The sequence below is a fragment of the Salvelinus namaycush genome, chromosome 24, assembly GCF_016432855.1.
Source record: "Salvelinus namaycush isolate Seneca chromosome 24, SaNama_1.0, whole genome shotgun sequence".
Taxonomy (NCBI): domain Eukaryota; kingdom Metazoa; phylum Chordata; class Actinopteri; order Salmoniformes; family Salmonidae; genus Salvelinus; species Salvelinus namaycush.
Window position 1 is genome coordinate 9,299,062 of NC_052330.1, and position 27,453 is coordinate 9,326,514.

The 27,453-nt window shown below is 44.4% G+C and overlaps 1 protein-coding gene across 1 annotated transcript in view; it reads left to right on the top strand.

Annotated features, from left to right (window-relative positions):
- The first annotated feature begins 19,959 nt into the window (after nucleotides 1–19,959).
- Nucleotides 19,960–27,453, top strand: part of LOC120019664 (laminin subunit alpha-4-like) — a 34,304-nt gene continuing 26,810 nt past the window's right edge. The window contains exons 1-7 of the mRNA XM_038963037.1: nucleotides 19,960–20,261; nucleotides 23,736–23,837; nucleotides 24,826–24,953; nucleotides 25,346–25,426; nucleotides 25,706–25,920; nucleotides 26,613–26,713; nucleotides 26,923–27,103. Coding sequence (XP_038818965.1) covers nucleotides 20,145–20,261; nucleotides 23,736–23,837; nucleotides 24,826–24,953; nucleotides 25,346–25,426; nucleotides 25,706–25,920; nucleotides 26,613–26,713; nucleotides 26,923–27,103 — 925 coding nt within the window. The 5' untranslated portion in view covers nucleotides 19,960–20,144. The remainder of the gene's footprint in view (nucleotides 20,262–23,735; nucleotides 23,838–24,825; nucleotides 24,954–25,345; nucleotides 25,427–25,705; nucleotides 25,921–26,612; nucleotides 26,714–26,922; nucleotides 27,104–27,453) is intronic.

Below are 27,453 nucleotides of genomic sequence, written 5' to 3' on the forward strand. Positions count from 1 at the left end.
ACCACACCTCCAGACTGCATCACTTCCTGTGGGCGGCCGCCAAGAAACACAAAACAGGGGGGGTTTAAATACATACAACTCAAGTCACATGACCAGGTAATTAACCAATAGAAATGATTGTTAGGTAAAAAAAAATGCAAATGAGTCACACCTGTGACATATAAGCTATGTGTCGTATTCCTAATGGTAGACAAACACACTAATCGTTGTTAGTGTCAGGGCCCTGAACAGAATGCACCCATGCACAGTCCTCTCACCAGGCTGGTGGATGGATGATGGATGATGGATAAAGATCAGCTGGAATACACCTCAGAGCAGTGACACAGTGAAACCTGGGAAAGATTGAGGAAACTCTGAATGGACATACTGTTCAGTGTTCTGGCCCAAACTTGTGAAGACTCCGTGAGAACAGTAAATTGACCGTAATATCATCTTGTGTGTGTTTTATTAATTTTTTCGCTACCTCCAGTATGACATATCATAAAACATTTATTTTCCCTTTCTTCCCTCCCAGCTCTGGAAATATTTTCTCTGTCAAACATCTGTTGGAGGAATGTGGGGACAGAGCGGGCTGACTTCCTGAGAGTTGAGCCACAGCAGTGTGGTGTGGTGTGGTAATGGTCCACCTCCACCTCCACCTCCAGCTCCGGCTCCACCTCCGGGTCCACCTCCACCTTAATCTGCTGGTCAGTGTGTCGACTGAACCACCCAAGCTACAGTCACTACCCCCGTTCTATACCATCCACCCCAACCACCATCCACTCTCCTTACATCATTAACCTATCACTCCATCCACCTCCTTCATCCACCCCTACCCAAACACTGTCTACCTTCCTCTCAGGGATGTGATCCCACCGCCCTCCACCATCCAGACCTGAGCCATGGGGAAATATGTGTCTCTAGCGGTGCCCCTGCTTCCTCTCATCCACCCACATTCCAGATCCCACCAGGCAATTCCCCTGTGCACCATGGGTTAAACATATCATACAAGGGAATGACCGGATGCACTTCTCATCCCAGCCACCCCACCTGTGTGAGCTATGTTTCTGCTCTGTGGTTTATCTATGTGTTTGGTAAGCATTCCACCTCAGCTAAGGCCTCTCCTCTCATCCTATCTCCCAGAGCGCCACTCTCTGCTTTTGACAGTTTGTCACCTTCGCTCAGTGTTTACTTGACTTATCAGTTGACGTCCTGTTGATTTGCTCTATGCACACCGCGGCTGCTTGATACGCAGGGGAAATGAAGTGGGGACCGTCTCTCTGTCAGTCAGTCTGCTCTGCGCCGTTCACATCTTGACAGGGGAATAGTGAAGCTCCTGGCAGTTTTATTACACCAGGTCGATAGCTGTCTTTTGACTGTCAGCCGGTGTCATGCGTCTCATTACCAGAAGTGTCTCTTTCTGTTTCTGTTCGGAAACCTGTCTGAGGTACAGGCCTCTGGTTTTCATCAGAGGAAGGAGAATGAGATCCAAACAGGTGTGAGTTAGTGGTGTGTTACAACAATAACTTGTTGTGTTGTACAAATAGTTCTGACACGCATGCTGTTGTGGGAGAAAAAAACGATGTCATGCAATAACCGTCATACAAGTCCACGTTTCAGATATTCCCTCTGAATGCAGGCTGCGTGTTAACCAGGGGTCAGTCCTGCACTCAGACATCATCCTGACTTCATCCCAGGTCTAGTCTGTCACATCCGCCAAGAGAGGTCACCTCCAAGGTCACATAGGCCAGGAAGCAGATGGGCAGAGGCCTGAGATATCGCCACATGCCATACTCTGCTATGATTGGCTGTGTGCCTGTACTGGCCTATGACTGGCCAGTGGCAGAGCAGAGTGTGCTATCTGTGTGGAACGTCGACTGTAAGAGTCCCCGCTGTCCGCCTTTTGGCTGTGCAGAGGCCAACCAGGAGCAGCTGGGCCATCGTACAGGGCTCCTATTATTCACATGGGGTCTGGCATCACCCATCACCACTCCTACTACACTGCTCCAGGGGGGGGGGGGGGGGGGGGTCGGCACCAACTGCCACTTACTGTATATTGTGTACTACAATACACACTGCTACAAAACACACACTGCTGAAGGACGTGGGAAGGAGAGAGGGGGCGAAGCCAGAGAATATGATCTCTTTCATTCTATGGGAGAAGCGCTCTACTGCCAAGAGCCCTGAAAGAGGATCATTAAAGGGGATCATCAGGCTGATACTGTATCATGCAAAAGTGATTGTGCTGTAGCATTATAGGAGCAGAAGGGTATCATTGTATAGCCTGCTATCCATCCCCTTGTGTCATACTGTGGTCTAGACACTGGATTCGTAGCATTAGCATTATCTTACAGTCTCAGAAAAAAATGATTCCAAAAGGGTTCCTTCAGCTGTCCACCATAGGATAACCCTTTGAATGGCAGTGGAGCTGTACTGTGGAAGTAGTGCCTTTGTAGGACATCATTACTATAATAAGCTTCAGACAGATTCCACTAACGTACTACTTGAACAGAAGCATTTACAACTAACTGATAAAGGTGCTATCTAGAACCTAAAAAGGTTATTCGGCTGTCCCCATAGAAGAACCCTTTCGATAACCCATTTAGGTTCGAGGTAGAACCCTTTTTGGTTTCAGGTAGAATTGTTTTGGGTACCATGAAGACACCTTTGGAAAAAGGGTTCTACATGGAACTCAATAGGGTTCTACCTCGAACCTAAACAGGTTATTGAAAGGGTTCTCCTATGGGGACAGCCGAATAACCTTTTTAGGTTCTAGATAGCACCTTTATCAGTTAGTTGTAAATGCTTCTGTTCAAGTAGTACGTTAGTGGAATCTGTCTGAAGCTTATTATAGTAATGATGTCCTACAAAGGCACTACTTCCACAGTACAGCTCCACTGTCATTCTTCAGTCCATTTCATAGGGGACTGATTACTGTAGTTACTTCTCTTTCCTCTCGGTGGGGCACCACGGCTTTTTGGACTCATCATCCACTCCTTCCTTCCTTCCTTCCTTCCTTCCTTCCTTCCTTCCTTCCTTCCTTCCTTCCTTCCTTCCTTCCTTCCTTCCTTCCTTCCTTCCTTCCTTCCTTCCTTCCTTCCTTCCTCCCTCCCTCCCTCCCTCCCTCCCTCCTCTTCTCTCTCTCTTCGCACTTTCTCTCCTTGTGGACTGATTAGAGCTGAGATGTGGACACCAGGGCCCCTAATCTAGCCTAATCACCTCCCATCTTTAATTCTCTCTTCCTCTCCCTTCCTCCATCCCTCGCTCCCTCTCTTCTCCTCCACTCAGTAGCTCCTCCAGTGATAATAACCTAGGCCCTCCTGCCAGGAGTGATATGGGAATCCAGTTTATCTGGCTGTGGTAGTAGTTTAATCCCATTAAAAGGCCAGTGAGCCAAGGAATTAGTGGAACAGGAGTCCTTCACACGTGCAACTTGTTGGAAACTCCGTATCTGACTGCTTCTCTAGTGTCATTTTCTAGTTGGGCATGGCTTTATTACATTTAGATTCAGGTAGCACCGCCGTCATTTCTGTGGGGTTAATCGTCAGTGACAGCAAAAGAGACTGGGTGCACAATGTCAGGTTGACGTGAGTGAAGAGAGAAGAGACAGGGGTGGAATGTCTAGAATGTGAATAAACATAAATCTTTTTTATTTATTTATACATTGCAGAAATAACTCGGGGTGAATATTTGCTTAATTAATAGAATGCCCATCAAATGCATTTTAACGATAATGTTTGTCTAGAGACAGCGGTGTTATAATAACCAACAGCTGTGTTTGTTTAAGTCCTGCTGGCTGGACCTTCCTGACACAGCTAGCACCATGAGCCTCTGGTATGGTCCATTCTGCACAACATGGCTGTGTCCCAAATGGCACCCTATTCCCTATAGGTAAAAAAAAAAGCACACTACAGTACATAAAGAATGAGAAGCCATTTGGGATTCAAGCCTATACCCAGGCCACTCACTCCAAACACACTATATTTACTGTCACTAACATTGGACAGGAGCACTTTTTTTTTAAAGAATGCCTTGCATGGTGAAACTAGGAAGTACAGAGACATTTGAATGTGGAATGTGATGTATTGCATGGAGATATCTTATGACTAACATCTGGGCATTTAAATGTCAGTTCCCATTATAACGTATTACATGTGATTATGTCTGGATTCTACTAGAACAGATGAGGAAAAGGTGTATGGATTCTCCGTTTGGGAGAAGAAACAGATGGTGAAAATGTGTCCTCTCTCTCTACACAATGCGAGGAGAGTAACGGAGGCATAATTCATCAATATTGCTGTGCACTAGAGTTACATAAATCTGTAAAGTGAAAAGCAAACAAAGACTGGCTGGCCAACCCAAAGCAGTAGGGTTTAGGGGAGTCTGGCCTCTTTTCAAAACACACGTAATTGAATGATGGTTTCATAAATCTCTAAGCCACATGTTTTGTGGGTATTTTGTAATAATTTCAACATTGTGTTTACTGTATTTTATGACATGTCTCCTTTTGAGATCAGGCTCAGCGCTCCGGGGCAAAAACAAAATGGTGTACTGACACAAAGCAGTAGAATGTGCTGGGGAATAATAAATCAATGGTTAAAGGTCCACCGCAGCTGCCTCCGCTGCACCCAGAGAGCAACGGGTACATTCCTCCTCAGGCAACGTGCTCTCAGTCAGAGAAGCTTCATTTGGAACGGTGGTCACTTGACAGAAATCAAAAAAAGTAGACAAACATTTTTCCTGAATCAAAGTGTGTATTTGAAAGTGTGAAATACATAGGTGATGACTCTCAAGTGAGATCTGTTTTTGGCGCTATGTTTACTCCCCCTTTGAAGTAAGGCAATGCACACCTTGCACCAAATGACATCTCAGCCATAGACTGTATCAGCAGACAAGTCATCTCGTGGTCGTTTGGGGAGCAGCTGTACATTTCCTTCAGGTCGTGCTCTAAAACCTGCATGGTAGGGCAGGAGGGGAACATCTCTTCATCAAGGGGACATGTTTTCTTTGCTTTGCAGTACGTGAGCTGTATCCTGGACAGTAGCAGTGACGACCCTGAAGCTATGCGGTGGCTACTACAGTACACTTCCCCCTGCCTGTGTGTTCTTTTGGAGACCCTGAACACATCTCGTAGAAAACTAAACTTCTACGAAAAAGGAATTGTGTCTCACACCTCGTAAAAAGAAGCGTGGAAACGTACAGCCTATTTGAAATAAAAACTGAATGTGCTCGCAGACTACGGCTTCTTATTTGAGGAACTCTGATTGACTGTTATTACAGGGGGGGTTTGGAGGATCATACAGCACCTGGCAATTATTAGAGCAAATATTGACAAGTTGGCAGGCAGCGGATGTCTGCCTGTCCATTCACTCGCCGTTCTACTGCCCTGCCTCGGACTCCTAGCTCTGAGGCTGACCGCTACACAGGGCTGAGGGGTTCTCCCAGCGTAAGCATACTCCTCAATGGTGTGCTTGTTTTTACAGATAAGGACATGGTTACTCTTACTGTCCTCAAGCGAGCAGGTGAGCTGGCGCACATCCAGCTCAGTGCCTTATTTTTCGAGGTGCTTCTATGTACTCTCATTACATGCACATGCTATTATGCTTGTGTGCATACTCAGACATATATGTGAGCATATTGTCATAGGGCATCTACAATCATCATATCGGAGTGTATAATCAGTATGGTCACTGTAGCCATAGTCCCAGAAATCACAGGGGAGGGAGGGGTCACTCCAGGGAAGGGACTCCTCTGATTTAATCTGCTCTTGAATATTTGATGCAGGACATAGAAGTGTATACAACACTAGATTGTTATGGGTGTGAGTGCCCGGCCGTTTCATTTACAATTTCCCACATTCTGCTGATGTTTTGTTCTTTTTGCACCCTCTAAAGACTGAATATAAAAACAAACAAGACATATCTGACCAAACATGATTGATGATTCAGAATTAGAAATTCAAATAATTATTTCATCGACATCTCTGTGCCTGGTTGCTTTCACCTCAACCTTGACCTGTCTCCGAGTCTCTCCTGAGACGTTAGAAAAAGGATTAGACAGGAGTGACTTTGAAATATGTATTTTTCATTATGTGTCAGAAATGGGAGGCCGGGGGTGGGGTGTGAAACCCACGGTATAGATCTGGGAGCTGGAGGACGTGTTTGATTTACAGCTAAGGGCATGAGGAGACTGACAGCTTTGATGTGCTGTGTGGGTGTGTGCTGTTGGGGTAGAGTGGACATTTCAACCCAATCAAACAAGGATAGCACGGCTCTCCCACACCCACACCGCCCGCTTGCATCTGTCTGACATTGATAACTCCCCCATAATGCCTTGGGGACCGGAGAGAAGAAGGCCGTCTGTATTTACATCTCTTTATTAACCTTTGACACCTGCCTGTCGTCTTTGACAATAGCATTTAAAGAGACAATCTCGTGCGTATTTTACGGTCTTTCCTTCACCTTGGCTTATTTTTCTTTTAAAATATACATTTTCACATCACAATATAAATGCGCTTGGCAGATTTATCAAAAGCAGTGCTTTATGGCCTTCTATATCTTATCTCTCTTTTTGAGTTACATCTATCATTGTTTGATGCAACCAGACATATTGACTGCCATTGTGAAATCTTGCTGGTTATATTATTTAGGCCTACTGAAGGAAAAAACACTTCCACTTCCACTCTCCAAGACCAGGAATGAAATGGCACAGGCCAGGTCTGAATGTTTGTAGCCTGTATTTTGCTCCATAGGGTTTCCACTCATTCTTCTCTGTGTGTGTAATATTTGAGAGGAGGCTGGCAGGGGTCCCATCCTGCAGTAACCAGGAAGAGGAAGACAGCCTGTTTTCTCTCCCTGTAATAGGAGGCCTAAGGGAGATGTTGCGGTTGGTCCGGGCCTTAACCTGTGAGCGGCGTTGCCCTCTAGAGTGTCTGGCAGGGTACTGCAGCCTGCGGAGAAATGTGGGCCAGACATCCAGTCATCCCAGCCGGCCTGACTCTGACTGAGAGATGGGGATAACAGTGCTACACTGCAGGCTTTGTTTGCTGATAATGACGAATCAGATTGTTTATCCTAGGGACTGAGTCAGATTTAGTGTGTTGTTTGACCATGCAGATGTTAATATATGCTGGTGTGTGTGTGTGTGTGTGTGTGTGTGTGTGTGTGTGTGTGTGTGTGTGTGTGTGTGTGTGTGTGTGTGTGTGTGTGTGTGTGTGTGTGTGTGTGTGTGTGTGTGTGTGTGTGTGTGTGTGTGGTGAAATCTTGCTCATGGGGAAATGGGTCTGGTTGATAGACACCATGTGAACATGAGTGGGTGGGTTCAAAGATGGCTGATATGTTTGTAAAATGTCCCATATATTTTTTTTTATGTTATTGCTAGCTAACGATGATGACAAATTTGAAATAATTGGGACTCTGGCTTCAAGGGTTTGACATTTACACTCTTAGACCCTCTACTTCAAAGACCATTACATCACTCACTGCTTTCACAACCATTGCAGGCTGTCTCACTTACACACAGATTGCAAAAATAGAAAAACTGATAGTGAGTGTGAATAGCTTGCTTTAGCATGGACACCAGTCATCTCTTTTCATACAATTATAAGCAAATGTTTCACATTTTCATACTTTTTAAAATAATTTCTCCATTCAGATTGAAACAGCTTCACAGGTGATTATCATATGAATAGGTATCATTCTGCAAAGTCCATTTGGAATCAATATGCGGGCATGTTGCTATGGTACTCAGGTTTATTCTCCAACACGGTTGTGTTACTGGAACATGACATGTTCTGTTCATCCAAAGCACAAGATGACAGGTGACAGCTCAGTACCATAAGCATATATAGACCTACTGGGCGGAAAAGAGCCAGGCAACCATTATAGATAGACTCATGTCTCACTTGTACAAACAGTTTGCAAAGATAAACTAACCTAGAATTTATATCACATTTTGGGAGTAACTATTGTACAAACAATGTGCATATACAGCTGAAGTCGGAAGTTTACATACACTTAGGTTGGAGTCATTAAAACTCGTTTTTCAACACTCCACAAATTTCTTGTTAACAAACTATAGTTTTGGCAAGTCGGTTAGGACATCTACTTTGCGCATGACACAAGTAATTTTTCCAACAATTGTTTACAGACAGACTATTTCACTTATAATTCACTGTATCACAATTCCAGTGGGTCAGAAGTTTACATACACTAAGTTGACTGTGCCTTTAAACAGCTTGGAAAATTCCAGAAAATTATGTCATGGCTTTAGAAGCTTCTGATAAGCTAATTGACATATTTTCAGTCAATTGGAGATGTACCTGTGGATGTATTTCAAGGCCTACCTTCAAACTCACTGCCTCTTTGTTAGACATCTTGGGAAAATCAAAAGACATCAACCAAGACATCAGAAAAAAAATTGTAGACCTCCACAAGTCTGGATCATCCTTGGGAGCAATTTCCAAACGCCTGAAGGTACCACGTTCATCTGTACAAGCAATAGTACGCAAGTATAAACACCATGGGACCACGCAGCCGTCATACCGCTCAGGAAGGAGACGCGTTCTGTCTCCTAGAGATGAACGAACTTTGGTGCGAAAAGTGCAAATCAATCGCCGGACCAACAGCAAAGGACCTGAAGATGCTGGAGGAAACAGCTACAAAGTATCTATATCAACAGTAAAACGAGTCCTATATCGACACTGCTCCAAAGCCGCCATAAAAAAGCCAGACTACGGTTTGCACATGGGGCCAAAGTTCATACTTTTTGGAGAAATGTCCTCTGGTCTGATGAAACAAAAATAGAACTGTTTGGCCATAATGACCATCATTATGTTTGGAGGAAAAAGGGGGAGGCTTGCAAGCTGAAGAACACCATCCCAACCGTGAAGCACGGGGGTGGCAGCATCATGTTATGGGGGTGCTTTGCTGCAGGAGGGACTGGTTCACTTCACAAAATAGATAGCATCACGAGGATGGAAAATTATGTGGATATATTGAAGCAACATCTCAAGACATCAGTCAGGAAGTTAAAGCTTGGTCGCAAATGGGTCTTCCAAATGGACAATGACCCCAAGCATACTTCCAAAGTTGTGGCAAAATGGCTTAAGGACAACAAAGTCAAAATATTGGAGTGGCCATCACAAAGCCCTGACCTCAATCCTATAGAAAATGTGTGGGCAGAACTGAAAAAGCGTGTGCGAGCAAGGTGGTCTACAAACCTGACTCCGTTACACCAGCTCTGTCAGGAGGAATGGAACAAAATTCACCCAACTTATTGTGGGAAGCTTCCCGACACGTTTGACCCAAGTTAAACAATGTAAAGGCAATGCTACCATATACTAATTGAGTGTATGTAAACTTCTGACCCATTGGGAATGTGATGAAAGAAATAAAAGCTGAAATAAATCATTCTCTCTACTATTATTCTGGCATTTTACATTCTTAAAATAAAGTGGTGATCCTAACTGACCTGTACATTTCTTTATCGTCTTTCAAGTATCGTTCTCAAACATTACTGAAACATACTCTCTGCTCATGTAAAGCCCAAAAAGACAGGCAACAGCTCAATAGGCCTAACAATAGCTGTACTCGGTGGAATTTTTTTCTCCAAAAACTACTCAGAGCAGAGAAGGTTTTAATCTAATGAATGAATGAAACATAATGAAGTTATTAAAATGCCAGTGACTCCCCTCCAGGTATTTTCATTAGTCTGACAGACCATCACAGCACAATTATTGTCTGCCTGGCCTCTGAAGAAAGAAAAAGTAATTTACTGTCTCCCTGAATGCAGGCTGAGCTGGGATGCCTACGGAAGGCTGGGCACTGACAGTTCCAGGGAGTGGGCTGCTTTGATCAAGCCAGCTCACCAATAAGATGAAGAGCATTTGTCACACACGCACACACACCGCTCCACTGGTCCTCCCGCAAACAAAATAATCACTTTGAAGTGAAGAGCAATGAACCTCAGCTCAGCGGTAGCTGTTTTCCAAAAGTAAATCAATGTCATTTGTCATCTTTCTGTGCCGTGGTGTTCGCTGGTGGAGGTGGGTGGAGGTGATGGATAGGGTTTATTGTCTCTGTGGGAAAGTGCTCTGTCAGGTACCATAGGATTACACCTCCTCCACAGACCTGCTCTCCGCAGCACCTGCACCTCACGAGAAGAAGGGAAGGGAGCAGATTAATATCCCCTGGAGACTTTGACAGTCCCTCTGAAGAGGGCTGCTTTTTTATTTCTCATGGTAATTGGGGCCGACAGAGGAAGAAGGATTTTCAGTATATATTGAAATGACCACTACGTGTGGCAGTGTTAAATGTTTCTGCTTTTGAAAATGTTGTGGGGAGTTTATATTACTAGATGTTAGAAGCCCTCAACCATGGACGTATTCGTTCTGTATTCAAATCTTTTTTTATCCAGTGTGAAGATCCTCGGTGCTTTTTGTCAAAAACATGCTCCTCTCTGAATGAGGATGAGGATGAGGATGGTGAGTCCAAAGTGGGGACTGCTCAGGACATTCTACTGGGGGAAATTAACTGTAGTTTAGTGTATCAACACCAGGGGGCACTCATATAACTAAAATACAATTCCAGGTCTCCCAAAAGCATCTTAAGGCTAAATTCATCTTAGAACCATAGGATCCTAAGGTTCTAAAGATGAACTTAGACTTAAGATGTTTTTGGGAAACTGGGCCCAGCACAGTTGAGTAGCTTAACTTCATGATTCTTAACATTGGGTGATAAATACTTTTGAATACGATCAAACAAGGGTCATTAAAAGATTATCAAGCCTAAAACAAGATACAGTAGAAATTAGGCAGCGTTTTATTCAGACTTTTATCTAATTTACATCATGCAACAATTTTGGGGTGACTGCTTACTCCCACTAAGGATTTTAGGATGGACTAACAGTATTCAAAGGAACTTGGTTTGGAACCAGGAGTCTGAGACCATGATAGGGTGACAGGAACTGGACAGGATATGACACGTGTCCTTGTCAGTTGCTGCTCCAACCGGCCAGTGTCTCTGATAACAGGAGGACATGGTGTGTGAACACAGAGCAGGACAGAAGGGAGTCCCGAGTGTCACTGCTAGTATCCAGACTGGTTGCTATCCGGCCTTTCACACTGAGATAGTGGAGGAACGCATATCCAGAAGACTAACACTTCCTGTGTGTGTGCTACTCTTGCTGAGTGTTGGGGAAGCATTGTACCCTGTTTAGGGCCATGACATTAACAACCATTAGGAATATGATACCTAGCATACAGACAAGGTCACTAAGTGACATTTTGAATAGTTTATGGCAACATTCTGCTGTCATTTTGGATGGTATAAAGTCACACTGCATAATCACAGACAACAACTCAGTAAACATGCAGTTATGTTCATAAGAGATGATGATCTCCCTTATCTGTTAAATGCCACCATTTCACAGTGGTGTAAAGTACTTAAGTAAAAAATACTTGAAAGTACTACTTAAGTCGTTTTTTGTGGTATCTGTACTATCCTTTACTATTTATATTTTTGACAACTTTTACTTTTACTTGACTACGTTCATAAAGAAAAGAATGTACTTTTTACCCCATACATTTTCCCTGACACCCAGAAGTACTCGTTACATTTTGAATGCTTAGCAGGACAGGAAAATGGTCCAATTCACGCACTTACAGACGAGCTTCAATGCAATACAACTCTCCTTCCGTGGCCTCCAACTGCTCTTAAATGCAAGTAAAACTAAATGCATGCTCTTCAACCGATCGGTGCCCGCACCTGCCTGCCCGTCCAGCATCACTACTCTGGACGGTTCTGACTTAGAATATGTGGACAATTACAAATACCTAGGTGTCTGGTTAGACTGTAAACTCTCCTTCCAGACTCACATTAAACATCTCCAATCCAAAATGAAATCTAGAATCGGCTTCCTACTTCACAACAAAGCATTCTTCACTCATGCTGCCAAACATACCCTTGTAAAACTGACCATCCTACTGATCCTTGACATTGGCGATGTCATTTACAAATTAGCCTCCAACACTCTACTCAGGAAATTGGATACAGTCTATCACAGTGCCATTCGTTTTGTCACCAAAGCCCCATATACTACCCACCACTGTGACCTGTATGCTCTCGTTGGCTGGCCCTCACCACATATCCGTCGCCAAACCCACTGGCTCCAGGTCATCTATAAGTCTTTGCTAGGTAAAGCCCCGCCTTATCTCAGCTCACTGGTTACCATAGCAGCACCCACCCGTAGCACGCGCTCCAGCAGGTTACCCTCAAAGCCTATTCCTCCTTTGGCCACCATTCCTTCCAGTTCTCTGCTGCCAATGACAGGAACGAATTGCAAAAATCACTGAAACTGGAGACTTAAATCTCCTTTGTTAAGTTTAAACATCCGCTGTCAGAGCAGCTCACAGATCATTGCACCTGTACATAGCCCATCTGTAAATTGCCCATCCAACTACCTCATCCCCATATTGTTATTTATTTATTTGCTCCTTTGCACCCCAGTATCTCTACTTGCACATTCATCTTCTGCACATCTATCACTTCAGTGTTTAATTGCTAAATTGTAATTACTTTGCCACTACGGCCTATTTATTGCCTTACCTCCCTAATCTTACTTCATTTGCACACACTGTATATAGATTTTTTCTATTGTGTTATTGACTGTACATTTGTTTATTCCATGTGTAACTCTGTGTTGTTGTTTGTGTCGCACTGCTTTGATTTATCTTGGCCAGGTTGCAGTTGTAAATGAGAACTTGTTCTCAACTGGCCTACCTGGTTAAATAAAGGTGAAATGTTAAAAATTGTAACATTTTAAAAATCAAGGGAACAACCCTGGTCATCCACACTGCCTCTGATCTGGCTGACTCACTAAGCACAAATGCTTCGTTTGTAAATGATGTCTGAGTGTTGGAGTGTCCCCCTGGCTATCCAAAAATAAACAAATAAAAAATTGTGCCGCCTAGTTTGCTTTACGTTTACTTTTGAGACTTAAGTATATTTGAGCAATTACATTTACTTTTGATACATAAGTATATTTCAAACCAAATACTTTTAGACTTTTACGCCACTGCCATTTCATGTATAGCATGATCGTGCAACCACTCTTCCTGTAGTCCAATTTGATAAACACATTTACTGTCTCATGGTATTGCTGTGTAAATGTGTACGCTAGAAAATGACCCAGCAACTGACTAATGGTGGAGTAGTGTTTCTGAGGTCTGTTGGCCACAGCAGCTGTGCATGGCTGGGACTGTGCTGCTGTAACCAAGCCCATGGGAGGCAGGCAGGCCAGCGCTATGAAAGGATATATTCACCACTGCCCCACCAGCTGAGGCGGTCATACATAGCTATACACTATACATATATTTGGTTTAGTTTTAAAAAGAGATTTCAAATTAAAGACAGGGCCTAGGATACGTGGTTTCATCTGACCTGATACAAGATGCCTGCTGTTTTCCTTTGCAGTTCTTATACACTGAACAAAAATATAAATGCAACATGCAACAATTTCCAAGATTTACAGTTCATGTAAGGAAATCAGAAGATCGATGCTATCGTACACGGCGATCCAGAGCATCCCAAACATGCTCAACGGGTGACATGTCTGGTGAGTATGCAGGCCATGGGAAAACTGGAACATTTTCAGCTTCCTGGAATTGTGTACAGATCCTTTAGACATTGGGCCGTGCATTATCATGCTGAAACATGAGGTGATGGCGGCGGATGAATGGCACGACAATGGGCCTCAGGATCTCGTCACAGTATTTCTGTGCATTAAAATTGCCATCGATAAAATGCAATTGTGTTCGTTGTCCGTAGCTTATGCCTGTGCATACCATAATCTTACTGCCACCATGGGGCACTCACATCAGCAAACCGCTCGCCCACACGACGCCTATACACGCTGTCTGCCATCTGCCCAGTACAGTTGAAACCAGGATTCATCTGTGAAGACCACACTTCTCCAGCGTGCCAGTGGTCATCGAAGATGAGCATTTGCCCACTGAAGTTGGTTACGACGTCGAACTGCAGTCAGGTCAAGAAACTGGTGAGGCCAGCGAGCACGCAGATGAGCTTCCCTGAGACGATTTCTGACAATTTGTGCAGAAATTCTTCAGTTTTGCAAATCCACAGCTGTCCGGATGGCTGGTCTCAGACGATCCCACAGTTGAAGAAGCCGGATGTGGAGGTCCTGGGCTGGCGTGGTTCCTGGGCTGACGGGGTCAGCAATTGTGAGGCCGGTTGGATGTATTGCCAAATTCTCTAAAATGATGTTGGAGACGACTTATGGTAGAGAAATTAACATTACATTCTCTGCCAACAGCTCTGGTAGACGTTCCTGCAGTCAGCATGCCAATTGCACGCTCCCTCAATAATTGAGACATCTGTGGCATTGTGACAAAAATGCACATTTTAGAGTGGCCTTTTATTGTCCCCAGCACAAGGTACGCCTGTGTAAAGATAATGCTGTTTAATTAGCTTCTTGATATGCCACACCTTTCAGGCGGATGGATTATTTTGGCTAAGGAGAAATTCTCACTCAGAGGGATGTAAACACAGATGTGCACCAAATCTTAGAGAAATAAGCTTAATTTGAGAGAAATAAGCGTATGGAACATTTCTGGGATCTTTTATTTCAGCTCATGAAACATGGGACTAACATTTATATTTTTGTTCAGTATATTTAATTATGAAAGGCATAAAAATACATTCTACATTTCAAAGTCACAGGCTGGATTTTTTTTGTGATTTGCCTATAGGCTCGAGAAATGTCACTTTGTCCGATTGCGTCAATTTTTGCTGCAGACAGGAACAATTTATGTAAAAGCAGTCTTGAATGTGTTACACATTTTCCCACCAAGTCAGACCTCTCTACACAATGAAATCCCTCTCCCACACACCACTTCTCCTCTCCACCAATCCCCCCCCCCCCCCCCCCAATCCCTCTCTCACGCACCCCCTCTCCTCTCTGCATCTGCTTCTAATCAACGCTAACTGCCAGTGGCCCAGGGATCCAGTTCGCTCCTATTCCCCATGGTAGCCTTTTCGCAAACTGAGAAACTGCATAACAGACTAGAAACCAGACAATAAATAGCATTCCTTTCCCTGGCTCACATTATACAGACTTTACTGTCAACAAATCAGCTAAGAGATATAATACAAATGGTATAATAATAATAATTGATTTTATTTGAGCCTTTCAAAATACCGAAGGACAGAGAAAGAAGCATATTGTTATAGTATTGAGATGACTCATGAAAACCATACACTCATAATACACGTACTGATTTTGTCGAAAGGAATGTTTACATATATACCAGACAAGTTCAAAAGCATGTAATTACACAGGAAAAAATATTTATTTTCATGCTGAACATATGTTTAGACCAGGTGGGAATGAATTGCATTCTATCTCAACTCTTGAAACCGGTGATATAAACAAATCTGTTTCCTGTTCTTTGATTGGGTCCTCGTTATCATCTGGTGGTGATACCCTGACCAGGAAGTGATGCATACTGTACATCCTTCCCATGTTGTCTCAGTGGCTGCATCCCAAATGTCACCTTATATTCCCTGTATAGTGCACTACCTTTCAGGCAGGGGGGGGGGGGGGGGGGGGGGGGGGGGGGGAATCTGGAGCGGGGCTAAGCACCCAGTCCGGAAGTTGGAGAATGTTGCATTTTCCAAACACCTGAATCAGCCTTTTCCCTCAATCTAGAGCCATAATCATTATTCAGAATTCTATGTAAAAAATATGTTTAATTTTCTGCTTATCTAAGGATACAGAATTGGTCATCAAATTTGATCTTCATCTAAGTCACAACAATAGACACACATAGTGTGCTTAAACTAATAACACACATGATTGTATTTTCCGTGTCTATATTGAATACATCATTTAAACATTCACTGTGTAGGTTGGAAAAAGTATGTGAATCCCTCGGCTCCAAAAGCTAATTGGAGTCAGGAGTCAGCTAACTTGGAGTCCAATGAATGAGACGAGATTGGAGATGTTGGTTAGAGCTGCCCTGCCCTAAAAAAAACACTCACAAAATTTGAGTTTGCTATTCACAAGAAGCATTGCCTGATGTGAACCATGCCTCAAACAAAAGAGATCTCAGAAGACCTAAGATTAAGAATTGTTGACTTGCATAAAGCTGGAAAGGGTTACAAAAGTATCTCTAAAAACCTTAATGTTTATCAGTCCACGGTAAGACAAATTGTCTATAAATGGAGAAAGTTCAGCACTGTTGCTACTCTCCCTAGGAGTGGCCGTTCTGCAAAGATGACTGCAAGAACACAGCGCAGAATGCTCAATGAGGTTAAGAAGAATCCTAGACTGTCAGCTAAAGACATACAGAAATCTCTGGAACATGCTAACATCTCTGTTGACGAGTCTACGATACGTAAAACACTAAACAAGAATGGTGTTCGTGGAAGGACACCACAGAAGAAGCCACTGCTGTCCCAAAAAAACATTGCTGCACGTCTGAAGTTTGCAAAAGTGCACCTGGATATTCTGTGGACAGATGAAACTACAGTTGAGTTGTTTGGAAGGAAAACACAACACTATGTGTAGAGAAAAAAAAGGCACAGCTCACCAACATCAAAACCTCATCCCAACTGTAAAGTATGGTGGAGGGAGCATCATGGTTTGGGGCTGATTTGCTTCCTCAGGGCCTGGACAGCTTGCCATTATCGACGTTTATCAAGACATTTTGCAGGAGAATGTAAGGCTATCTGTCTGCCAATTGAAGCTCAACAGAAGTTGGGTGATGCAACAGGACAACGACCCAAAACACAGAAGTTAATCAACAACAGAATGGCTTCAACAGAAGAAAATACACCTTCTGGAGTGGCCCAGTCAAAGTCCTGACCTCAACCCGATTGAGATGCTGTAGCAAGACCTCAAGAGAGCAGTTCACACCAGACATCTCAAGAATATTGCTGAACTGAAACAGTTTGTAAAGAGGAATGGTCCAAAATTCCTCCTGGCCGTTGTGCAGGTCTGATCCGCAACTACAGAAAACGTTTGGTTGAGTTTATTGCTGCCAAAGGAGGGTCAACCAGTTATTAAATCCAAGGGTTCACATACTTTTTCCACCCTGCATGAAAATGTATACTTTTTTGTGTGTTATTAGTTTAACCAGACTGTGTCTATTGCTGTGACCTAGATGAAGATCAGATCAAATTGTATGACCAATTTATTCAGAAATCCAGGTATTTCCAAAGGGTTCACATACTTTTTCTTGCCTCTGTACCTCTTGAGCTGTCTGTAGTCTCCAGATTGGTGGATTCATATTATTTTTTTAAATCTCAATATCAATAATTTCTGGGTAACAATTAAGTACCTTACTGTGATTGTTTTAAATTAAAATGGTAACAAAACAAAAAAAGAGCTTCTTAGCAAAGAGCAATTTCTCAAGCAAGACTAAAACTAAAACTGATTTCATGAGGATGTCCAAATACATGGATAATTCATTTCCTGCAACTTCCTTGTCTATGGTCAACTGAGCAGGCAGCGTCCTCGAGTTCATTTTGAAAACAGTTCGGGTGCTAGACCTAACCCCAAGTCATTTCGCCTGTGAAATGTATACCTCATTCCACCATGATAGGGTTAGGCTTAGCAGGGTCACATAAAGTAGGGAGGAAGAGGGACGCAGACTGGCTTTACGGTCTCTCCTGGAGTGAGAGGGAGATCAGAGAGTCCAAGAGCGCCCTGAGAGGTCAACCCTCACCCCCTCACCCCTGTTTGTCTCCCTCCTTGCCCCTTAAAGCTGTGTGGCTGAGCCTAGGAGATCCTCTTTCACTCTCTGCCACATGGTAAGCCCAGGCAGCCAGGGAAAAGATCTATCATAACAAACGCTTCTTCACTTTAATCAACCACGCACTCATGTGCAGCAGTAAAGACTCCCTCTCCATATAGTACCATGACATTCTCAGCCCATACTGAAGGTTAGATAGGCCAAAATGTTAGATAAATGGGAGATTGGGGTTAGATAGCATCTGTCTCTGTCAAAACACCTAGATAATGTGCTGGCAGTAGCCTCTAATTCATCTCCTTATTATTCAGAGCAGTGAAATGATCCTTTCAAAGCAGTAGGGCACGCAGAACAACATCACTAAACACCAATGAACAATGCAGAACTGAGTGTCTCAGGTGGCGGCAGCACCATGCATCAGATCTCTTTCAGTCTTTTGATCAGAGGGCAGCAGCGTCATGACTGCTGTAGTATTCAGTGGGCGAGGAGGGGCAGGGAGCCTCATTCCAAGCTTTTCATCAGATTGATGGCCTTGCTGTGACTCCTGGGCTCAGTGGGCTGAATGAGGCAGTGTAGACCACCACAGACTGATTTACCCATGAAGGAGTGAACCTCTGTGAAGCCCACAGATTATTCCAGAAGGCGATGATGCCCTGTGAGTGATCTCCCCCTGTGTTTAGACCCTCTGCTGAGAATACCAATGTGCAATAGGGCAAACGGGGGAGGGACTCTCGGGGACCAAGAGGAGACTCACAGTCTCCTCAACAGCCTCTTCAACATGCAGCCAGAGAAGTTTGTTTACATGAGGCTCACTGAGTTTAGACAAACCTTGCTGAGAGCTTGTGGGTTTCAGAACGCTGAATTGCTGCTTTTGGTTATAATAACATATTATGAGCTCTCTGCCTCTCACAAACCTTACATAAGGCAGTGTGTGTGCTGTGTCTGTGTGTGTGAGAGAGAAACCCTATGCATATTATAAAGGTTGGGGTTTGCTCTCCTTTGATGTGTCTCATTCAAGTGGAAGTGGTTAACTGCCATGTTGTTGTGGGGTTGTTTTGCTCTTGCGCGAAAGGAACATCCCTAACATGCATCAATGGAATTTGACAACCTGTTTATTGGTCATCTGAGACATATAACTTCCACATGGTTCAGTCAGGACCAATGGCACAACTCAGCCGCATTTGGAACGGCTTACAACACGCTCTTTGTAGGCAGAAACATGAAGCGAGAACAAAATCACACCTGTCACAATCTAATGTCCAGCATGACATGTCTCTTTATAGTCTTGAGTTCCTGCATTGAAAATGCCCATACACATAAAAACAGATACACAGAACAATACTTCCTTTGTGACTGAAAGTAGCAGTCAGTCAGTCCGTTAGCGGCCTCTTCCTGGTGTGTGGAAGCATCCTGACCCTTACACATTTTTCATAAATGAATCACCTTCTTTGACGGTCTGACCTGGGTAAACAAACATAGAGGCGGTGCCGGCAAGGGAGAGGGGTGGAGGAGAAGGGGTGGGAGGGCAGCTGGTTTTCCTTCAGCCTGTCCTACAGACAAGAGTGCTGAGGCTTATTCCGGCTGCCCTCTCTTCCTGGACGAGTGGAGCAAAGGGGGAAGGGATAGGGGTCTGAGGGGGTTTGGGGGTTGTGTCTGCTGCTCAGGCCCCCAAGGTGAAAGGGTGCCACACACGGACCCTGCAAACGGAGGCGACTGCTGCCAGACAACACTCAATGTGACTCTGACAGTCAGCGGTAGATATGCCGTCTGGATGTCTACACTACACTGTCTGTCTGCCTGCCTGCTGGACATACACACTAGTCTAGTGAACTCTCTATTGCTCTCCCTCCCCCCTCTCTCATCTCTCTCTCTTTCTCCCTCTCTCTCCCCCTCCCTCTCCCCCTCTCTCTCTCCCTCCCTCTCGCTCTCCCCCCTCTCTCTCTCTCCCCTCTCAATTCGACTATCTCCTATCCCACTCTCTCTCCCCCTCCTCTCTCTTTCCCTCCCTTCCTCTCTCTCCCCTCTCTCTCTCCCCCTCCTCTCTCAATTCAAACCACCCCTCTCTCTCCCCCCATCTCTCCCACTCTCTCCAGACTTCCCATATGTATGTGATTTAAGCTCAGGCTCTGGGGAGAGGCAGGTCCGCTGGGGGAGGCGTAGGGGGGAGTTCGAGAGGAGAGAGGGAGGAGGGAGAGGAGGAAGTCCACACAGTTTACAGGACTTGGGGCTGGGCTGGCGCAGGCACCGCATCTGGAGGTCGGACCAGTGGAAAAGTGAAACCAACGGGTGCAGTGGAGCGAGGGAGAGAGCTGCCTATGTCCCAGAGAGACTTCACTACAGACGGGACAGGGAGAGACAGAGAGGGAGCAGTGCTCCACTGGACTAACACACAGACATGTCTGCTACTAGAGCTCTGCCATGCCTCTCCCTTCTTTTCTCCATCATCCTCTCAGGGATCGTCTGCCCAGCGGCTCCCAACGGTTTAGATTTGGAACAGCTTTCGGTGGTAAAAGTAAGACCAGACTTTTAGTTTTTTCCTCTGCTTGGCTGGTACAGGATGCATAGCAGGCTTCCAGTGCCTTATCACAGCTAAATATAGAGGGCCTGTTGTTGTTACAAACTTTTCCACGACTGTGGAAAGAGTCCTATCCTTTGGACTGTGTCATGTCAAAGACTTGTGCTGAATGCCTCTGTAGCTAAACCCTGACGGGTTTAGATTTGAGAGCCACTGTAAGACAGACAGGTTTGTGAGTTAGTCAGTGTGCTTCGTAGACATTTGTGAAGTGCTGGGGTGGTTTGGGTGTGAGAGGATCTTGCTGTGTGGATCTATATCTCTATGGCCGCACTCTGGCCACTCAGTTCTGCGTCTCAACCCTCTCTGTGTTCCGCCTGGGGTCGGGCTGTTAGCGGAGGAGCTCCAGCCGAGATCTCGATGAGGGCCGTGCCATTCTCCACTGGCACCCGCTGGCCCCCCGATAGGGCCCTAATGGAAACCAGCTGCCAAGTGTTGAGCAACACACATAGAGTGAACACAGCGGGCAGAAAGAGCATGAAAAACAATACGTGACATGCTGTTGATGTATTTATAGTGGGTAGACTGGGTACAGGCTGGTATTTCCTGTTTGTGGGGACAATAGGGACCCCTATAATGGGCATCGAGCTTAAAGGTGCCTTCTTCTATCTCAGGGGGACACAGGCAAAACAATGGTGTCCAAAACTAGACTAATGTAAGAACAATGAATTGAATAGCTAGATTTGTGTGGGGGAGGGGCAGGGAGCAGACCCCCCATAGTGTTTCAATTGAGAATTGAACGATCTTCCGCCTCTTGTGAAATGTGAAGATTGTTTACTTGTTCTGTGAGCATTCGAATACCATTGTCCCATGAGGAGAATGAGGCCTCTCCACTGCAGACATATCGTCTCTGCTCTGTTTTTGGATTATGAGGAAATTCACATGACCTAACCAGGCCCTTTTCCCCCCAGTGTCTTCCGAGGAGTTAACCACTAAGCCAGGGACCGAAGCCTTCACCAGGGCCAAAGTCAATAAGCTATCTGCCCCTTATTGTGAGGAGTGGAATCAGGGTGGCATATGGTTTGTTGTTCCCATTGCAAAGAGAGCGGGATTTCACAGCCACACAGTCCCACAGCCTCAGACCTGAAGAGATGTAGATTTTGGACTGAATTCCTGTTTGAAGCCAATTCTTGTGTTTTTGTTGCCTGAGCTAAAACCCACTGTATTTATTCAGTGCTGTCCCAGAGGCAGACTCATGGTCAATCTTGTGAATCTAATAACATAGGCCTCCTACACCACTTCTGAACACATGATATGAACAGCTAGTGATAAACGCATACCATTTAACAATGTTCAGTCCTGTTAGAAGTGGGACCCAGTGACATAGTCTTTGGAACATGCTGCTACATATGAAACACAGAAAGGCTGTACCGCATGGTGAATGACAATCTTTGTTCTCTACGGTAGTGGGCACAGAGAGAAGAAGTTCCGAAATTGCTCACATTACAGAGGACATTCATAGTGGACCAGAAGGCTACAGATGTCCATTATTTCAATGTTCGTGCCATTTAGGAGCGGAATAGAGCATTCACCATGCTGTGAATTCTTATTGAGGGGTTCATTTTCAGTCTCTCAGGATTACTCCCTATGCCCAGGGGAAATATCACCCAAAGTTTGGGCTTGGTTTTTGAATGAAAGGGGATCCGAAACTAAATTACATTTGAATGAAAGCATTAATACGAACAGGAAATAATGTAATTAGATATGACGTGGTGTAAAGGCTACTGGGTTGTATACACACTTGAGTCCTAAATGGCACACTATTCCCTATATAGTGCACTACTTTTGACCAGAACCCTACTGTATTGGCCTTGGTGGTCAAAAGTAGTGCACTGTGTAGGGAATCGGTTGCCATTTGGGACACAGCCTATCCCACACTAAACCATCTGCTGATTCTGCTCCATCTTTCCCAGGAACCTCTTGTCCCATGGGTCTGGTTGTGTATGCATCGTCCAGCTGTTTGACCCGTCACAGGGTGTCACACAGCTAATCAATCTAAATCCAGTCATTAGCAACGAAGGCTCATTCTTCAGCACTGTCAGCCACCGCTAAAACCGGTGGACTAACATTCTGTGGTGGACTTAGAACCCATGTCCAATGGCCTCATCTGTGATATGGATCTCTAGACTGCTTATCGTCCCAGTACCCAGTCAGATCATTTTACATTATGTCTGGCCTCTAACATCTACTCTTTAGTATGTGTTAATTGTTAAATAAAAGGTTCAATAAAAAGTATGTCATCAATTGTCATGCAAACATGCTGTATGTGTGCGTGCACAAGGTCAGTAGAATTGATTGAACTATAACCAGGACATCATATAACATCGTAACAATATGATGTATAAGTCTGTTCTTATTTACTTTGTGTACTATAGGTCAGGAAAGCCACAGGAAGGAAGGGGCTACAGGGAAAAATCTGCCCTGGTCATGAAGGCACTGCTGTTCACAGGATGTTCCACATTAGTTCACTGGAGAGGCATTTCTTTGTCTCACGGCCTGCTCACGAATAAATCAAGGGAAAATATGCATCACAACTGGGAGCATACAGTATCACTGGATTGTATGATGTATTTGTCCCAGCCACTCTGGATGGAACAAGGGGGCAAACTTGGCATTCTTACAGTAGGCCAATATGAACAGAGTGGTATTGTATGATCAGTGCGCTCTTTGAATGGGGTGACTGAAGATCAAAGTGATGTGTGTGTGGGGAGGAAGGGGTGGGGAGAGGGGTTACTGAACTCTGACATCACACTGCAGCAGGAAACCCCCTCTAAGTGGATTTACATGTACTAGACGTGGGATGACTAAAAGTACTGTCTCATAAATTCCGTGTAGGCCGTGTGAGGGAGAAACTCTAGAGGTGTCGGAGCTGGGACTGTCGTTCCCACATCCCTGCACTTTAATCCACAGCACTACCAGTGGCATAGAAAGTGGCAGAGTGAATTTGGCACAAATGTTTTGTGTAACTGACGTTCTGTAAATATATTACAGAGCAGTATCGAGTATGTAATACTTTTTTCCCTGATCAAGTACTGTGCTTAACTTTGACATCTTACAGTAGCTGAATAAGAGAGCATCTTCTCCCATGAAGGAATGCGAGTGTGTTTGATAAGAGATGTTGTGGGAAAACAGTGGAACGTTGTATCACATTGATGACAGACAACCTAAGCCAGTCTGGCCAAAACGATTCCAGGTGCTCTACTTTCTGAAATTGCTGTTGAATGATAGAGTGCCTCGTTAGCAACTTGGCATTAACGTCAGGAACCCAGCTGCTCTCTGGTCAATGTGTTTCTTATTCTGCAGCCATTGAACTGGTTCATTTTAGACAGATCAGGTTCAGGGGCAAATTTGTATTTGTGGGAAACTGAGGTTGTACTCTGTTAACAAAAATCTCCCTCATGTTCCCTCTCTTAGGTGTGTGCAAAAGGATATTTCCTCAGTAACCAGAACAAATGCCTACCATGTAACTGCAAAGGCCATTCAGAAACCTGTGAGGAGATCACCGGCATTTGTATAGTAAGTATTGTCCCATGTATTACATCCTCTTGATTAATCATTATTACACTATGGTGTAATAGATTATAATCTTTAGATTACAATCTACTATTATATCAGTAATAGATTTCAACTAGATTACACTCTTTTGGGTAGAGTTTTTTTAATATATATATATTCAATATCACTCCGTCAAGGGAAATATAGTATTCTTTCTCACAAAGATATCTACATATATTTTAGGGTGATGCGTATCCCTGGAAATAATCAGAATTCATGTAAACATTACAGTTTTGAAAATGTAGCTTGTCCAAAAAAAAGTGGCCTCTTGGCACAATTTACTCCGGGTATGGGGTTAGTTGAGCCGAGGGATAGGGTAACTTAAACCGCCTACAACTTCATGTACTGAAATAAATATTACCCCTACCTTTTAAAAACCATGTTTATCTTTATTTCCCAAACACAATTCAACACAATCACAATAATTTTGGTATTTTAATCATTTTAAGCATCTTTTTACACCGGCTTAGCAGCAAACAAACACTTTGTACTTTTTTAAACACGTTTAACATAGGCTAGGCTCTGTTGTTACCTCAAATCCCAGCGATAATGCCTTGCATTACACCTGGGAAGAAAACACTTCCATTTGCTCAACTTACCCCAAGGCAAACATTTTGACTATATTAGCCCACACAGCCACAAGGATGCCCTTTCATGCTAGGTTTAGGACCTTATATGAAGCTTATAGAGAACTAATGTATAGAACAATCTTAAAATGATCTACTTTGGTTTAGATACAAGCATCATGAAACCTCTAACACAAATACATTTCTTTGACTTGGTGAAAATACATTTTTTGGGACCTAACTTACTTCACAGGCTCCATGAAAGGATAGTCTCTTCCTAAATATTTGGTCAAATTATGAACTTTGTGTATGGTTTCCTAGAAACAAGGGTAGCTCAACTTACACCTTTGGCTCAACATACCCCACTCTCCCCTACCATACAGTCATGTCAGGACCACACCACTGGGGATTTCTGTGAGATCTGTGAAGATGGATACATGCCTGACGTCAACACATACGGACAACACTCCTGCCGGCCGTGCGCCTGTCCCCTCTCGATCCCCTCCAACAAGTAAGCCACACCGCCCGTACCTCCAGACCCTGTTGTGTCGGCCCTGCAGGGAGAAGCCTCCCGCTGGGCAACTGGTTGAATCAACGTTGTTTCCACGTCATAAAAAAAATGTATACAAATCTGATGACGTTGAATCAGCGTGAAAAAAACGGATTGAATTTGCCAAAAGTCATCAACGTAAAGGAATTTCGTCTTCCTCTCACCCAAGTTGTAATCTAAATCCAATGACATGGTGCCATTTTGTGTTGATTTCATGTTTAATTCACGTTAGTTGGCGTCTCAACCAAATGTAAATCGGAACTAGACGTTAAAGTGACGTCTGTGCCCAGTGGGCTGTGTGTTGGCGGGCAGAGCTCACTGACTAACATTCTTTCCCCTTTGTGTCTGGCCAGCTTTGCACAGCACTGTGACAGAAGCAGTAACATCCTACGGTGCAAGTGCCAAGAGGGCTATGCTGGACATTACTGTGAGAGGTCAGTGCTGACAGGGACTTGGCTTGGCCACAACCATGAGTTACTGCAACTCCACCATGGGAGCAATTACACTCATAACATTAAATCAGCTCAAGTAGCCACAAATGAAACTCTTGCATTTCCACCTATTTCTACATTTTGAATATGGGCCAATTTTTCTGAACCTGAAAGGAAAATATTTGGAAATGCTTTCAAATAACAATGATGTTTCAGTATAAGTGATTAAGACATCCTAAGTCAAACAATTATTGGCAATCGCCTTGCGTCTTCCTCACCCAGATGTGCTCCGGGTTTCTATGGCAACCCCATGGTGATTGGTGACTCCTGTAAGAGGTGTGACTGTAACGGTAACTCGGACCCCAACCACATCTTCAATGAATGCCACAACGTGACCGGCTTCTGTCAGAACTGCTGGGGGGACACGGCTGGAGCCAACTGTGAACGGTGTGCCCCGGGTTTCTACGGTGATGCCATCAGTGCCAAGAACTGCAGAGGTGCGTGCCAACTTGTCAAGAGTACTATTAAACACGACTTACTCTAAGGCCTTTGCTCCACTAATATAAGTCAGCCCTACTGTCAATGAAGACTACCCATGGAAAAACATAGAGAACAAAATAGATTTTTATACGTCTAAAGATAATGCCCACTTGTCTGGAGGGTGAAGATATGTTCATGAGCAGTAATATGCTTAACTTTGTATTTGAACCCTGCTTTTACCTTGCTCTTTGTCTTAAAGGGTTACTATGGCTTTGTCTTCAATAGAGCTCTAACAATCCCCCCTTGTGTTGCTCATAATGGGTGTTATAGACATACGCCAATTACAAAGCTCAATGTGAAACAAAGTCTATTTTGTGTGTTTACATAGTTTGGCAGGCTGCCATGCTCTAATGCCTACATGCCTCAGAGACAGTGCAGTACAACAAAGATAACCTTGTGGCATGTGCACATCGGTGGAAGAATAGCATCACGGAAAGTCAAGCTCTAGTAACTCTACGAGACAATAGAGTCGATCTTCTGGTCACTTGTAGAAAACGTCATAGAATACTAATGGACATGGGAAACTCCTTGTTGCAGGATTAGCATTTGTATTGTCCTCCGCAAGGACAAAAATAACCTTTTCCATTGTGACCATGTCATGCTTCTGTGACCCGCGCTGTATTAACTATGAGTGTGTCGTGTGTTACAGCGTGTGAGTGCAGCAAGTGCGGGACAGGTTCGTGTGACGACAGGACCGGGACGTGTCACTGTAAGCCTGGTGTCACCGGTCGACTCTGTGACCGATGTGAGGTGAGTCACTCAAGGGCCTTATCAAGGCGAGCCGTACAACCATGTAGACACACATTCACACCGTCTTTCCTGATAACTAAGCAAAGCAGGTGTAGAAGAGAGCAGACAAAATCATTTAGGCTACTGTGAACATGTAGTTAACAACAGCATGAACAACAACAACAACAAGCATAACTAACTATAAGGCTTGTGTCTATAATGTGCTTTAGGAGGGTCACACAGATTTCAACAGTTGCCAGGGCTGCCGGAGGTGTGACTGTGGGGCTGCCGGTCTCCGGCCTACTTGTCATCCTCTGACCCACAGCTGCCAGTGCCAACCAGGGGCCGGAGGCCGATACTGCGAGCGCTGCCTCCCAGACCACTGGAACTACGGCCCCTCGGGGTGCCAGAGTAAGTCATGTGTGACCCTACTCCCGTCTCAATCACCAACATGCAGGAAATGATGGAACCAAAAGCTAGTGTCTGTCATACATGTCAAAAAATCACTCTCTCTGAGTTTCACATACTCAAGAACATAAACCACCCAGACCAGTTTGGTCAAACATTCGGAACCGATGTTGTTTTCCCCAGAGTTTTTACTGCAGCTAACTAGCCAGTCCACTGTTCCCACACCCACTCATACATGATGTCAGGCAGGCATCTGCTGCAATCTGCAGTCCCGGGGCCAGCTGTACACATCTGTACATGACCACAAGGACAGACTGCAGCTAGCATCCGACTTTCCTCTGACATCACCACCC